Source organism: Molothrus aeneus, chromosome 18 (assembly GCF_037042795.1).
Source record: "Molothrus aeneus isolate 106 chromosome 18, BPBGC_Maene_1.0, whole genome shotgun sequence".
Classification (NCBI taxonomy): domain Eukaryota; kingdom Metazoa; phylum Chordata; class Aves; order Passeriformes; family Icteridae; genus Molothrus; species Molothrus aeneus.
In genome coordinates, this window is record NC_089663.1 from 2,971,069 (window position 1) to 2,987,785 (window position 16,717).

At 39.0% G+C, this 16,717-nt stretch overlaps 1 protein-coding gene across 3 annotated transcripts; it reads right to left on the bottom strand.

Moving 5' to 3' along the window:
* Nucleotides 1–308: 308 nt before the first annotated feature.
* RAB36 (RAB36, member RAS oncogene family) lies at nucleotides 309–13,679 on the bottom strand. Of its 3 annotated transcripts, none has more exons than XR_010784693.1 (11): nucleotides 13,577–13,679; nucleotides 12,768–12,863; nucleotides 11,553–11,641; nucleotides 9,019–9,084; nucleotides 8,231–8,332; nucleotides 6,545–6,609; nucleotides 5,906–5,957; nucleotides 4,463–4,544; nucleotides 3,404–3,490; nucleotides 2,746–2,865; nucleotides 309–2,513 (listed from the first exon to the last, which is right to left on the bottom strand). XR_010784693.1 is itself a non-coding variant. In XM_066562068.1 (11 exons), the coding sequence occupies exons 2-11, from the start codon at nucleotides 12,834–12,836 to the stop codon at nucleotides 2,449–2,451; spliced, it is 801 nt and encodes a 266-aa protein (XP_066418165.1). In that variant the 5' UTR covers nucleotides 12,837–12,863; nucleotides 13,577–13,679; the 3' UTR covers nucleotides 309–2,448. The 3 variants fall into 3 exon arrangements, 2 of the variants coding, with proteins under 2 accessions (XP_066418165.1, XP_066418166.1); XM_066562068.1 differs by having other exon boundaries at nucleotides 3,404–3,494; XM_066562069.1 differs by lacking the exon at nucleotides 13,577–13,679 and adding an exon at nucleotides 12,947–13,007 and having other exon boundaries at nucleotides 3,404–3,494.
* Nucleotides 13,680–16,717: the final 3,038 nt, after the last annotated feature.

Consider the following 16,717-nt stretch of genomic DNA (forward strand, 5'->3'; position numbering starts at 1 on the left):
AGAAACAGCACAACTTCAGTACTTCTTTTGGGAAATGGATTGTTACAGTTGCTCTTTACCTTTGCTTCAGACTGACTCCAAAGTTCACTTCAATTTCTCAGCTGCAAATTCCACAAGGAAGCTGAAACTGTTACTGTTGCCATGATCACTGGGGGGGTTTCAACTGGTATAGAAATCATGGTTTACTCTACCTATAGTGAGAGTTAATAAAGTTTTTTCAACACCGTTTTCCAAAATATTAAAGCTTCTTCAAAGCCAATTAAGTTGCTGATAGAATGAATTTACAGAGATAAAACATTGGCCAGGTAGAACTTACACATTTATATTTATTTTCTATAGTTAGTTTCTTTTGTGCTTTTCTAAGCAACTAATCATTTGCAACATGATCCAAGATTCATTTTAGATGATAAATTATTAATATGGAGTTTTTTGCAGGGGAGGTTTCAGTGATGCTAAAAACACCCTTAAAACCCCAAACACACAAACAAAAAATTACAACAAAAACCCCAACAAAAACCCAACAAACCACCAAACAAAAAACACCCATTCCCAAAGCATCCATCATTTAATAGACTTAGGCTATTGTGCCATGATGGCTGATGACTGATGGAGTATTACATTTGTCTGTGAAGCTTTTGGAGCTCCAGATGACACAAAACAGCAATGACATCATGCAATGTGCTGAATCCCTAGGAAAAACCTGTCCCAGTTGATTTCCCAGGCAACATGATCGTGTTGTTGAAGACACTGCATCTCTGTGACTTTGTACAATAATGGAGCTCAGCAACAGAAGAAACCCTTAGGAGATATATTTCTTGGTGGGAAAAAAAAACCAACCAAAAATGGATATTTTCTTAGATTTGTTCCTGAGTCATTTTGCAGTGTAAGCATTTTTTTGTGTCAGCACTGAAGCCCAGCTAACCTGATCAGCTGCAGCAGAGTGAACCATCTCCACTCTCACTCAGGAAACACAAGGCCATGGCTGCCCAGCCAAAGCCTGTGCTACAAGCACAGTGTAAATTCACCTCTCTTGTGACGCAGACTCTGGAACTGAACAACTGCATAGAACATCAGAAGGTCAAAATATTACACATTTGGATAAAGAGCTCCTTTTGTACCCTCACAGATTCATTTTTTCCACCAAATGCTACATTTGAGCCCTTGCCAACAGGCAGCACAATTGCCAAAGTGAAGATTATCTGACAAAAAAAGACACAGAGTTCCTAGATCTCTATTCATCATATTCTAGGAAGCTGCTCTAACTTACGTCAAAAGGGGAAATAATAAAAGCATGCTCAAGCTCTTTTCTCCACTTTTTCCAATTTCTTATCAAAGTGGGAAAAATAGCAGAGAATCCAGAATATTTTCAGATTGATGCATTTCTTTAATGATGTCTGCATTTCTCAGCAGCTCAAATCTGAGTCCTGTTATAATTATTTTTAAAGATACTCTTGATTCTGCAACAATTGAATAAATAACCTAAGAAACAGTACCTTGTAACTATTCATAGGTTTTCCTTCTCTTCCTTTAAATTAATTGCAATATGAAATTTAGAGCATTATATATATATTTTTAATGCCAGCAAGCCTGACATGCTGGATATTAATACTAGAAACATGGAATTCTAAGCTAGAGACAGAGTATTAAGAGTTCAGAGAGCTATTGGAAAAATTTGAGGGATATAATATGTTCCATTTTATGCACCTGTGTGACCATTCTTTCTTATTCAAGAGAATGGAAAATAATAGCATTCTTATCTGGCAACATTTTTCAAAATATTAGACAGCTGTGTTAAAACAACTATGTTCTTACCTGGACTTCTTTTAGGCTTGGAAATATTTAATACTGGGCTCTGATTCTCAAGTGGAAAATGAAAAGTAATCAACATTTTTCCTGGATGGAGAAACCACAGTGGAAACTATGCAGTCTGCATTTGTGTACTTCCAAGTCTGATATTTGAAAAGATTTACTTTCAAATAGTTTTAAAATACTTGGAGTGCATAATAAAAGCAAATCAGAGTTATATTTACATGATTGTTTTAAAAGGCAAAACCATATTGACACCACCCTTCATTCTGAACTGCCACTTGTTTCCTTCTCCCATTAGAGAATGCCACTTGACTAGCTAAGATTTCTAGAGAATTATCAGAAAACAACACACTAAAGTGACATCATTTTTGACTAACAGCCTTTTTGGCAGACAGGTGAGCCCACAGCACTGGCAATGTCTTCCTGCATTAAGACAAGGATGTTATGTTTCAGCTACACAGAGAAGGGTTTGCGTAACAATTGTACCACCCTGCCCAGGGAGCCTGCAGCAGCAAGGGAACTCTCAGCAAGAAAGTTTGGGTAAGTTTTTCCTCCCTCATTTCTAAAATTAAAGCTCACTATTTCTGGTTTGAGAGCATTGTTGGAGAGAAGTGTGGCACTTGCAGAAACAGGTGACAGTTAGCAGCAACTCAGGCTGACTCGAGCATTGTCTTCTGGAACTTCCATAGTGTTCTTCTCTAGCTCTGTGGAAACAAAAAAGTTATCAAATCAACATACAGGAAGTTCTACCATCTGATATTAAGGCTAACAAAAGCTGCATGCAGGCCCAGTCACTCCTGTATGCTAAAACCTGGGCAGACAATGATATGAAGATGCTTGCAGGTGTTTGAAACTGGCTCTAATGCTTGAAAAACCTCCCCAGTCCTTTGGACTATAAACAAGAAAAATGCACACAAAAAGCAAAACTCCACATACTGATGAGATTTCCTGCCCCAATCTGGGCCCTGTGCCCAGGAGTGCTCTCCAGCTCCTTTATCATGGACTGTTCAAAGGCCAAGGCAGCAACTCGGGAAAAGAATTCTTTGACGTTTTCTCCTAGGAAACAAGACAGAAGTGATGAGTTTTACAAAAGCACATCAACAGATGATCAGGCATAACAAGCACATCTGTCAACAGCTGACTACTCAATATTGGGACAGAACAGGCCTCCCCAACAATCTCTCTCTCATTCTGATCACTGCAGAAGGAATTTCTTATTTTCTTACTTTGGAATACTGTACCCTGTGCTGCACCTTTATTTTTAGCCAGCAAGAGAGAGAATTCATTTTGTGGTGTAATCTTTTTCCATTGCAAACGTTGAGTAGTAGTGCACACGTGTATTTATGTAACTATCTATGAATTATACATGCTCAGATACTGCAAAGCAGCTTGATTATTTCTTTCTGCATACACAACAGTGAAAGCACACATACAAATGCTCAAAGAAAATCAGCCATTAATAAGCCTGAAGTTTCTCATGGCAACAAAACACAAGAACAACAACAAAAAACCAGCACTGGGGGGGATAAGTTCCTCCCACTCCAACATCAGCCCTCGTGGTTATGCTATTTTCACATCCTTTGCAGTAATTTACCTGTTTTGGCTGACACCGACCAGTACTCTGCCTGCATGGCCTTGGCAAAACGGATGGCATCCAGCTCTGTCCTGTCACACACAGCACCTGACTGGGCAAACAAACCTGTGTCTGGGCTGGTGACAGCACCAGGCACTGCCACAGACCCACACTGGGATGCTGCCAGTTTTCTCAGTGGCCTTTCTGACCTTGCCTAGGCTTGGGTAATCAGACATGGCTGCAAGAACCTTCAACTCTTTAGTACTGGCTTGAAATGGAAGGCTCCACTCAGCTCCCACAGCACTGAAATAAAACAAGAGTTAACAAGTGGCTCTTGTATCTAGCACATTCCCTGGTAAAGGACAATCAGGTCAGCAGCCCAGTTAATGGTCTTGAAATCCTTGTCAGCCCATCACTCTCAGCAGAAGAGTTGTGGGACCAACCAGTAACAGAATAAACAAGGTTTTTTTCAAAGTTTTAAAAAAACTTTTTTCTACAGAAAGACAAACACAGGGCTGAGAATTGTATAGAGACTGCATTCACCCTGTTCTTTTGAAAATTAGGTGATATTCAATTAAGTAAGAAACCTTCCCTGTTCCTGAGTAATGAACACACCATTCCTTAAAAACCAATTTCCCTCTAATTTTTCCAATAGCTCTCTGAACTCTAACACTCAGTTGTGAGTATCTAGCTTAGAATTCCATATTTCTGGGATTCATATCCAGCATGTCAGGCTTGCTGGCATAACAAAAATACATATAATGCTCTAGATTTTGTACTGCAGTTATTTTAAATGGAGAGAAAGAAGAAAACCTATGAACCATTACAGAACAACAACAAAACCTTCAAGATCACTATGCTCGTTTATAAATGCTTGAAAAATGCCAAGCAAGAAATATTTCACTAACTACCCATTTTTTTCAGTCTCTTCTTTAATTGGTTTCAAGTAGCCTCTTCAATTTACCTTTTAAATTTTTCACTCAAGGTCTTTATCTCAATGACATTGTGCACAACTTGCAAGGGAAATGGCTTGAGGAACTAGGGAAATCTGATTTCCTTATCTGCACTCAATTTACTCACCACCAAATCTTTTTTTGTTCCAACCAGAAAGATGAAGCTGGAATTTGGCTCATTCTCCCTCAATGCATCTTCTAACCACTGTCTGAAATACCAAAAAAAACCCAAACAAAACAGTCAGAGGGAACAAGGAGTACAGGAGAATATGACAGATAAAAGGGTCACAAGAAAAGTGAGTGGCAGAACTTGTGTGTGAGTATCAAAAGCCTCTTTTTCTAGACAGAGAGAGCAGTAGCTATTCCAACTCCTTTGAATATGTCTCCCATTAAGGAAAAACCATACCCATGGCAGAGTACAAATTCAACAATCACTTCAGCACCCAGAGAGGATATTCCTCAGTGTAAGGGAGAGGGCAAAGTTTGGTGCAAGATAAGGAATAAGAAAGCAAGAAGCAACTGAAAAGGTATGAACCACATAGCAGGTTAGATACAAATGGGAATAAAGAGTGAAATAATCTATTCAGCATTATAAAACAGCTCCCTATGAAGGCTGTATGATTCTTGTCTCACAAGCTTTTATATTCTTGTTACTCTGGCAATCAAGTTTCTCTTGAGTCATCCAACACAAGTCAAGGAGGGAAGGGAGTGTGTGCATGTGTGGGAAATCAGGTTCACAGGCTTCAATTACTTTCAGCCAAGCAGAGACACTAATATATATATTATTTTACAAAGTCCTATGTAAATGAGCTAAGCACCATAGTACACATTCAAATCAGACAGAGTACAGGTTGTAAAGAAGTCTGTACCTGCATTCCAGTCACAACAGCACGTTAGAAATCCATATACCCTGAGCTGTGACAGCAGTGTGGATCATAGACCCATGCAGGGCTTTGCAGCCTGCACTAAAAGCACAATGAGTTTACTCATAACAATTAGTGGGTTGTAACCAAATCATTACAAGGATCTGAACTAGTAAGTTTAGCTGTATCCACACATACTTGGAGTTTTAATTTTCTCTCCTCTTTTTGGCAGCCTATATCCCAGCAGAAACTAGAGAAAAAAAATTGGGATAACAGTGCAGCTAAAAAATGAAAGGCCCTTGAGACATCATGCATGGCATGCATCTCATCAATTTTATCATTTCCATTAGATTCCAGCCTGTTATTCTATTTATACCAAATGAAGTAAAAAAAAAAAAAGCCTTTGGAGTGCACTTCATCTTTTGCTGCATGTCTAGCTTTGGAAAGATCAAGCTTTCACTGAAGTGCCTCTCTCTCTCTGCACTGACTTTAAAGGAAGTCAAGTGTAAGCAGTTCAAATTCATGCTCTGCATTTTCTTCAGAAAAATCCCTCCCTATGTAATCCAAACTAGTAACTGTCATTTTTAATTTCTTAGCTCAACAGAAAATACACTCATGATCCAGCAAGCTCTTAACACCTACATATGGAAGGCAATTAAACCTGCTGTAAAAACCTTTAAAAGATAAGCCAAAATGCAGAAACTTACTTGGTGTGATCCAAAGTTTGGATATCAGCCAGATCAAACACTGTTATTATAGCTGCAATAAAAGACAAGACCAGAAAAAAGGCAATTAAATTAGAAAGTGTATCAGAAGTCTCTCCAACCTGTCTTGTTAAGCAGAGAGAATGTTTATGTATAAGGTGTAAGAACAGATTTAACACATAGGAAGTGGAAGACTATCCATTTGCTCATTCCTTTTCTTTTTCTAGCACCCAATAAGACCTCAGTCCTTAGTCCCCAGTGGTTTATCTATAGTCTGCAGTCTATAGTGCTATCAACCCTTTCATTTTGGGACCACAAATTAACACAGGATTGTCTCTTACCAAGGGGAAAGCCAGAAATAGCCACCTCCAACTCCAGCATTAATCTCACCCAACCTCAAATTCTTTCCCCCAGTCACAAGTGCCACTTTCTATCAGTGCACCATCAGAACACCCAGAGCTCACAGATGTGACAACACATCAAGTCATGAACTTCTTCATCCCTTCTTCCCTGCCACAATGGACAATCCATTCCACCACAGTGTGTCTGTAGATACCTTCCTGAGGAGCATACATGGATCTAGGTTGCTGTACAAAATACAGCCTCCCAACAAAAGCAGGATCAAATTAATATTGCTCTCACCCTCTGCTCCTCGGTAGTAAGCAGATGCAATGCACTTGAACTTCTCCTGACCTGCTGTGTCCCATCTGTGCAATGGGGGGAAAAAAGAAATTTCAGGTTAATGAAACCCAGGGTAACCTGAGTAAACATGTTAATGAAGCAGCAGACTGGTACAAGGCAGAGAAGAATGTGATACCAGGGAGGTGTCACCATCTGGAACATGTTATTCATTAACTACTGAGAGAAATACACTCAAGTTCTATTAGTCAATGAAGACATGCAAACACCATTTTTACCTTTTCTTAAAAAGCACTAACAATTTTGGAGCCAATTCTGCATGGTAATGTCTTTTCTTTAAAAGATTTTTTTCTTTCACCTATGTAATTTGCATGTATTTCTAGGGCAATCTAGTTTTGTAGATTTTCTGTGCTAATACTAGCCCAGTCATGTATTAGCCCATGTTAGAATCTTGCAACTGCTAGATAAGATATCTGTCTCTACACTACAAATTAGAGACCTGCAGCTCAGTCTAGCAGGTACTAATGACACCATTAAATAAAATCAAGAATGTCCTTCTCATTAACGAACATGATTTGCAGTGCCATCAGCTACTGCCAGCACTACAGAGGTGTGGGTTTTGTTGTAGCCTAGTACTGCCAGTCACAGATACTTGCAGATGTATCTTGTATGGAAATCTCTCAGCAAGAGGGGGCACTAGTGCTTATCATATGGAAATGCTCTACCCAGCTTCTGCAGACTTTGCAGATAATGCAACCTGACCCTACTGCTTCAGTTTGCAAAGTGCTGATGCACGAGGCTGGATTTTTAGAGGGACTCAAGTTCCAAAAAGAAAGCACCTGGCAAAACTTCCCAAACACAATGACAGTGAAATCAGTGGGAAATGGATTTTTCAATAAATACCACAAGCCATCTATTTACACCAGTGATCTCACCAGGAAAAAGAAAAGTGTTCCTAAGTAAAAAGGTTTTTAAAATTAATGTACTAAAATGTCTCATGCAAAGCATCTTAGATCTGCTCTAGGTCACACTACAGAGGATTCCATAATGCCCTCTACAGAACAATGTGGCTGGCCACCAGGAACACAGAGGGACACCACTCCACAGACCCTAAGCAGGTGAAGGGCAGGGTTCCCACCAGTCTGACAAGCAAAGCTGAAAATCAAAGATATTAGGTTCACATTCTAATAAAACCACTCCAGCCTTTCTATGATTTAGGGATAATTAATTAGTTGCTAATTAAGAGATGTTGAAATCACTGGACACCTTATCATTAATTTCAATAACTGCAGGAATAAAACCCCCCAGTAAAGCCAAGTTCAAGCTCACTGCTCACTGTGCCTACTAAACTCAGATAAGAGACTGGGGTTACACCACCACTATGACAAAAGCTTCCACTTCTCTTTCATGAATGTTGAGTAAAAGTGACAGAACTCCACTGAAATGGTGCAACACATTCAAGATGAATTTTCATTTACAAGCTTGGAATATTTTTTTAGGCATGAGAAATCCAAGAGTAAAATTTCTACTGAAACTAAGTCCAGAGACAGAATCTTTTCTTCAGATCACATTATTCTTTGTGCAATTGTATAATATTTTAAAAGTCTTTATTCCACTACAGCCTGCAGCAATTCAAGCTCTGCTGAGACTGTACTCTGTGCAATGCTTAACCATGCTCTTTCAACTCACATCTGGAGGTTATATGGCATTCCAATTATCTCAAAACGTTCAATCTCAAAATCTACTCCAATGGTTGCCTTGTAGTCTCGGTCAAAATTATCTTTACAAAATCTGCAATTGAAAAAAAAAAATGAAAATCTCACAAGACAAGTACAAATAACTGCAAAACTAACACTGTCTGGGGTAAATTATGAAGAAAAGAAAAAACTAACTGTGGATTTACTAGATAATGTAGAAGCAGACATAAAAGATTTTCTATATAATGTAGAAGCAGACATAAAAACATAAAGACACTAAAAGAAAAGGAGATACTGTTTAACAAACTAGAAAGCACATATATCTAGGAAGCTCTCAGGATAATGGGAGACTCAATAAAACATTTTTGGGCTCTCAAGGGAGGTACAGTATCTTGCAGTTTCAGTTACAAGGGAATATATTTTGGGTCGTAAATAATGACCCAAATGAAACCTAGACTCAGACACTGAAATTGTTTTCTAATTGTTTAGCCTTTGGATTGGATTCCTTAAGAAAACGCTGTATCATATTTGACTGGATAAAATTACCTAAGAATGTAACACCTACTGATTGAAGTGCTAGAGCACAACTTTCTGTGGTAATGTACCAAAACTGTCCCATACTCTTGACTTCATTTTCTCCTCATTTAATAACAAAACCACAAAGTACTGGTTCAGGTTCAAGCAGAACCATGAAGCACTGCTCTAAAGCCAGCAATGGAAAGGTTATAACACTTATCTGAGAAACAGGAGAATCAAACCATCAGCTGAGATATACCATACCTGTTGATAAGACTGGTTTTCCCAACATGCAGGTCTCCTACCACAACCACTTTGGATATTTTCAGCCTGTTATAAATATTTGAAAATATTACATAATGTTAGTAGTAATTTCACAGTCTCCTTCTAAAAATTCTGATTTAGATTTCTAAATTGCAAGTGAGGAGCACAGGTACCTGTGACTTCAGTTCATCTACATGCCACTGTGCTGCACAGTCTGAGTCTTTAACTGTGAGAAAGAAGGTCACCAAGAGACCAAACCCTTCTGGAACAGAAATAGTCCATTTCTTACTCTAGTTTTTTCTTAATTTCAATTCAGTGGAACAAATTTTATTCTATTAAAATTTCTTTGACTATAAGCATATGCATTTGGCATGATTTTACAGAAGTTTAAACATAAGACCATAGTGCATCTGCATCCTTTGTATTCCAATTTATCTCAAGTTTCTCATTGACTTTAATAGTACAAACAAAGTCCTAAGTGCAGAAATAAGAAATTGCTGATAATAAAATAACCCATTGCAGAATGTGCCTCTGGGAAAAAAGGCCCACAGGGTTAGAGGCAATACATTTTCTGACTACCTGCAATAATAATAATCTGAACCTGGCTTCATGCAAATAATCCTCTTTGCTCTGGGTCTTCCCCCAGGATACAGCAGATGGGCTTTAGGTGACTCAGCCTGCATTCTTAAAATTGAAACTGTATCTCTTTTAGGAGATCCAGGTGGATAAGTGAATTGAAATTCATTTGTTGACCTAAACTTAGATTGACATCTCCCGTGCAAATGGTACAAAAATGGCTTGAGAGGTTTAATGCTCTTTTCTATCAAGGAATGGCTTTTTAACAAAGGAGTTCATCTTCTATTGAATACTATTTCTGGTTACATCAACTTCCATGTGATGCTGATGCCAAGTTAATCTATTCTAAATAGCTGAAAAATTGACTGGTAAACTGCATGACCAATATCTCCAAAAAAGAAAAATAAAGATATATGTGCCAGTCAACATTACCTGGGTGACCACAGACCCCTGTGCTCCTGATTACTGTTACTGAGAAAATACTGAATAAAATCAGCAACCTTAAGGGAAAAGCCAAGGAGTAAGGGATGGTTTAGAGGTGTTCCATCAATTTGTACTGGGGGAAAACAAGACTCCCTAGATCAGCCCATTTAACACAATGAGGGACTGTCAGGAGAGTATTAAATAAAGCCATTAGCTGCTGAATTTATCAGACTACCCCTACTAATAAAATATTTCTTTGTCCTTTGGAAAGCTAATGGAAAAGGAAAAGATGATGGTTATTCCTGACAAGCTTTACAAGTACTGTACAAAACACTCTGGCTGCCATTCCTACTCCCACTCCACCAAAAAATGACCAAATAATAATCATCTCTAGAAAGCAGTGACAGAAGTAGTTTAATTCTACTCACAAAGACAAAACATAGTTTTTTAGTTATACTCTGTTACCAGAATAAATTACATACAGAGTTGGTTTACTATAGAAATAAAAAACCTCAAAAACCTAATAATAAAAATCCCAAACAAATACAACTTGGAAACGGAAGGAAAGAACTACCTCAGTTCAATAAAGCATGTCTTACCTGGAAAATTGTCCAGACACTTGTAACAAATTTACATGAAACTAAGATAGTGACTGTGTTTCTAAAAAAGGAATAAAGTCACTGATGTCTCTCAGGGTGACATATTTCCAGTTATTTTTTTTTTTTAGCAAGACTCCCTAGTGAAATGAATATAAAGTTGCATTTAAAGATGGATATCATGACAAGTCTCATGTCAGCAACTCCAGAGCTGGAGGAATAGTGAGCTAATTGCCAGCATTCATAGGAGCTCCACTTTATGGAGGATCCTTCACATTGAAACCAGAAGCATTTATCACTAACATGTACAGCTATTTATTTTAACTGAATAGTGATGATTTCAACACAGTTGAGCTGTCTTGCCTTACTTCAGAGATGAAATCAGTAATAGTAACAGTTCTGGAGGAGAGATAATGCAGAGAAAAAACCAACTTCAAGATTATTAGTAGAATATAAAACAGCTTATTCTGATTTTTAAATGCTATATATTTACCAGAATTTTGCTCCAGTTTTAAGGAACCTTTTAAGAGAACTTCTCAGGATGTATACTTCAAAAAGACTAAAACCAGATTCCCAGATTTTTCAAGAAACTTGGAACTGCTGCCTTTATATCCCTGCAAAGCCTTTATTAACTGCTCCTTTGGAACACCTACAGAGAACACAGCAAGGCTGGATCTGTTAGATCTTTTGAACTCAGTGTTTATTTAAAGGGTGTTAAAAACCTTTTCATTTCTAAACTACTACAGCATTTTTTCAATGCTATGCCAGCAGAAGAAGAGGCACCCAATTCATGCACTGTGGAACAGGTCAGAGAACTGCCCCTTGCAGGGGCTTTGCTGCCTTGAAACATACTGGAGTAAGGAAAGCCAATGAAGAAAGGAGGCTCTAAAGAGCTTCAGGTACTTTCTTCCTTGCATACCTGGGTTATTACAAACTCACCCAGCTGTTCCAGGGCTCTGCTGACAAGCACTGCTGACCTGTGCATGGAAGTGCTCCTTCAGCTGCAGACAGGCCTCAGGTGTGTACCACTGAAAAGAGACAACAGCTGCTGGGACACACTGGCTGATGGCCCCTTGGCAAACTGGCAGGGAAAAGCAGATGAAGTGATTGTTCACAGGGTTTGTTATCCTGGCACAAGGAAAGGGCTAGGTTGGGTTAGAAGGCAGAAAGGCTTCCCCAGAGCTGTGTTTGTTCAAACTCCTCAGGACAGCACCATCCTTTGAGCTCCTTTCTGAGTGTCAGTGTCAGCATTGCCTAAGCACTCATGGCCAAATCCACTTGCTCATCATTCTGTGCCCCAGGAAGTGCCTTCAATTACCCCAACAATCTAAGACACACAAGAAAAACATGGATGGGACCATACCACCAGCAAGTCATTATTACTGTGAAGTTTTTTCAATTGTATATAAGTGTGAAGCACTGTTTTTATTACTAACCCTTTAACTGGGAATTAGTTAAATAGGAGGAAAATATATTTTACCTTGCATTTGTTTAAAATACCTGTGGTACTTTTCGTAAAATTAAAAGCACAATATGTGGCTGAGATGAAGACTGGAAAAAAGTGAACTCCCTTAAAAGGATCTTTTGAACAACTGAAAAAAACAAGTGGTAATTCCCTGCCCTTAACTGTTCTATTCTACTTCAAATACAGAAGTCTTTGGGGACATCAAAGGTATTTTGTCTGTGTTTCTACAGTGCCTGCCCACTACATTTAATCTACTGTATGACTAAGATGCTTGTACAAACAGAAAATTAAAATTGCCTCAAATTCTTTAACCAAAGACTTCTAATTAGATTTTTTTGGCAAATTTAATGTCAGCTCTGGTTCCTCTTTACCCTCAGTATTGGAGCTCTTATTCATGTAATTATTGCTGTTTGCTGAAAAAACAAATATTGTAAGATAATACTTGTGTCACAAGAGTCACTTTTTGTAAAGGTTAGAAAGAAGAATGAGGATTGTTATTAAAGAGTTCAGCATTGAATGGGACTATGAGGTCACATTAAACTTTGAAAGAATCTTAAATAACTTGCAATTTTAACAGAAGACAACAAGTGTACACTAAATTACATTAAAATACCATATTAGCACAATGGAAAGATAGATCAGTGTGGCAGGGACTACATACTGTGACCAAAGGGATAAGAAATGCTTACCTTGGGAAACTGGGAGATTATTCTTTCTCTACTCACTGGGGGAACCCAATGCATTAGGCTGGACTTCATTCTCCAAGTTCAGTAAACCCTACAAGTCTGAAAATACATAAAGAGAAACACAGTATTCAGGAATTACCTCAGTACAGAGACATTCAGGAATTACCTCCATAAAGACTAACCAAGTTCTTGCAGACTTGTCATCTTTTTTTTCCTTTTTTCTTTCCAGTTCAACTGGAGGTTCTTCAACTCAGTTTGCAAGGAGGGGAAGCTGTTTCTCATGCAAACAGGACCACCTCAGTGTGCAAGCAGTGGCCTTCTGAAACTACAAGGCACCAACTCTAATTCCCTGGGAGGGCAGAGAATTGCTCACTTAATTCAAGCCAAGTGCTCACAGTTTAGCTCTCAAAGGACTCTGCAGTGTTTAATTTTAAAATCTTGCTCATCATTATTTCAAATGCCTCTGCACTAAGCACATTAAATAATGTTAGGGATCCCAGATTTCATGTGGTCAGAAGAAGGGAGGAAAGATGAAGCTGCCACATTTCTTGGCACAACATCAAACTTTCATCCAAGATCAGCTCAGAACGAATGAAATCTGTCTGACACGAAAAAAGAAGAATGTTCACATGAAAATCACAAATGCATTCAGATGTCTCACCTGAGCTACATCAATTTGGTTATGTAAGGAAACCTCGTGGGCTGCTGGGGGAGGGGACTCAAATTAGGGGACTGATTTCTTACTGGCATTCAAAAGAACATTTCTAAAGGGACCATTTCCATCACGGAGCAAAGTGTAAGGAAGGACTCACCGAGCAGCAGCTGATGCAGAGGATTCCAGCCACACAAGCAGCCCAGCCCCTGCTCCGTGGCCATAGCAACAGGTTTGCAACAATTCCCTTCCTCCCCTTCTTCCACAGCCCAGGAAGGCGGAGATACAGTAATTGAACTACACACAGAGCAGTAGTTTTAAAACAACCAACTCGTTCTAGTGGTCATACAGATAGAGTCCTTTGATTCCTTTGATCAGAAACTGCTCCTCAATAAACCCAATGGTTCCTAATCCTGAATTAGGCAACAGCTCCATTTTGTTCAGAGATCCTTGTATATATGGATACCAAGAGCAGGATTAGCCTATTAGGCAAGGAACCAATGGAGGGGGAACTGTGACAGTGCTAATATTAAGCATAGCAGCAATTATAAAGAAACTCCCAAGGGATTTTTCCAGCATTTCTACTTGATTTCATCTCAGCTTTAAAGTCAGAATGCGCATGCCACTAATGAGACATTCTGAATTACATAAACGTCTTTCTGCTCATTAATAATCTTGCTTTCTAATGTACAAAACACCAAAGACAAGGAATATTAGATAGCCATTTTGCATTACCTAAGTTTTGTTGATTAACTCATTAATTTAGAGAATATTTAGTAAGCCAGAATGCAACTTAGGATGCTAAAAGATCTTGCTATGTATTTCATTAGGATTTAAATTTTCAACTTTCAGGAGAAAACAAAGTTCTCCCATTCTAACAGTCATATTTTGATAAAGGAAGAGGCTTTGAATCAGGAGACAAGCCTCTCCCACTTCTGCAGCAAACTAAAAATATTAAAGGGCATATCAAAGCAGACCAGTAATTTTAAACAGTGAGCAAATACAGAAGAAAAAACTCTAGGGCTGTGTCTTACAAGCACACATAAAGAATAATGCTTAAGAAAAATCACTAGTCCACTACCTAGAATTAATGTGTTATTCTCCTGTTGTTATCTTACTGCAAAAATTCCATACCTTTGGCTCCTCTCACCAAAGTTTCAGACCCTCGTGGTGTTTCTCAGGAGCAGCTCCTCACAGCACTGCCTCTTTCTTCCTCACAAAGCAGCCACTGACCCCAGTTCCCTTCTCAAGGGGCCACCCCACTCTTTTATAGTATCTCCTTCTCATTGCTTACAGCTGTGGCCTGGTAAAGTCAGGCTGTTCCTAATCTTTGAGAATTGGCCCAGCTGCAGCTCCTCAGGGGTGAGACTACTTTCTACACTATCTTTATTTTCTTATATTCTCTCCCCCTACATTCTCCTCCATGAGAAATTGCTTTTAAATCACTTCAGGCACAAATATGATCTCAACTGTACCAAGACACCCACTTCCCCACAAAGAACCCAGATTTGTAGCTGATGGGTTGTTCACCAAAGAAGGTGACATTACAGAATTTATCTATTAGCATATGGAGAATTCCACTTATGCTACTTGTAACCAATAAACCTCCAGAGGTCTAGACCCTTGTTATGGTATGCTCCTGCCCTTCTGGCCAGCTTGAATGATTTTATGACAATATTAATGTCTTAATTAATGTCAGAACTATTAGTGTAGTTCTGAAAACAAGAACTCCACGAGTTGGTAAGAGTTTCAAACTAGAACTTGCTTCCTGCATGTTCTAGTTGCAGTTCAACACCTCCTAAGCAAGGTAAACACTTGTCCAGTGTACACAGAGTCACTCAGTGCTTCTCTCCTAGAGCCCTTTCACAAACTAAGCTACAAAAACCACAGTTCAACCATCTGAGTGAATGCAAAGTACAGGAGGGACCAAGACAACCACACAGATATATTTCAAAATTGAGAGGCTATTTTCACTTATAGTTGATGTATTTAATCTAAATCTGACACACACATAAGCACATCCCAACCTACCATATCAACAAATAAGACACACCATCACAGGAAAATAATTAAAGAAATAAAAAGCTGCTAAACATACTGAGAATGATGCATATTGTCTCTTCTTAAAGAGCTGAAAGGGGATTCAGTCAGCAGGGAGGGCTGGGAACACAGTGTCTCCATGGCATCACAACCCTCCTTATCTCAACATTGCAAGAACAGTAGTGCCAGCAGCTTCTGTGGATAGATAAAGGATATGAGGAAGGCATATATAAAATAAGTTAACGTCATGACTACTAACAAAATCAGTATTCCAAGTTGCAATGAAGGAGAAGACAGAACAACTCACACCAAAAGCAGAGGTAACACTGAGGGACAGGTCTCTGATTTGGTCCTGCTCTTTCTACGCTGAGAAAAGTTCATGTTCTTCCTATGGAAATCAGGTGAACTTTTACAAGTACATAGTGGAAGTCTAATCTAATTCAGGTAAATCACCTGTAAAGTAAATAATCAGCTCTAAAATGTCGCAGAAAAATGAATTCTTTCCGTTTTAGAGTAGCAATTTTTCTTTTATGGATTTTGAAGATCAACAAACCATAACCTATTCCTGTGATGCATTTTAATCCGGCTGATCAGAATTACTTTGGATTTGTAAAATCCTTTTTAAGAACTTTGATTATTACAATTGTTACTCAGACATAATGAAAAACATCTCAACGACTTCACTATCTGCACTATCCTTTTATAGCACAAGCTGTTCAGAGTTTTTTTCCTGATGCCAGATAACATCTGACAACCCAGAACACCCTTAAATTGTGCCACAACATTGCAATGTGCCACAACATTGCAATGATCCGTTCTTCCCGTGTACCTTCGTCTGAACAGTTATGTGAAACTAAGTAATAATGGAAACCCTTACTACACATTCTAGCTGTTCATAGTGACATTCTGGAGAAGATTAGGAAAGAAAATCTAGTCCAAAACTACCGGGGTCCCTTCAGCCCTTGTACCCCAAGGCACTCGCCTGCTGTATTTCTGCCCTTAACTTGACCACCATTTTGTTCGCTCGGAATTTTCCTCGATTTTGTTCAAGTAAAACTACTTTGAAAACAAGGGGAGAGGAGAGAGACTCCACACTTGAGCAGAGAACTGAGGCAGCACGGCCGCCGCTCCGGGACCTCACGGCGACATCCCCCGTCCCCTCACGGCTCCCCTCAGCGGCCGCGCCCCCACTGCCACCTACGCCATTGACGTAAGTCCCTCAGCGCGGGCACTGCCAAGCGCGGTGCTCACGCTGGTGACG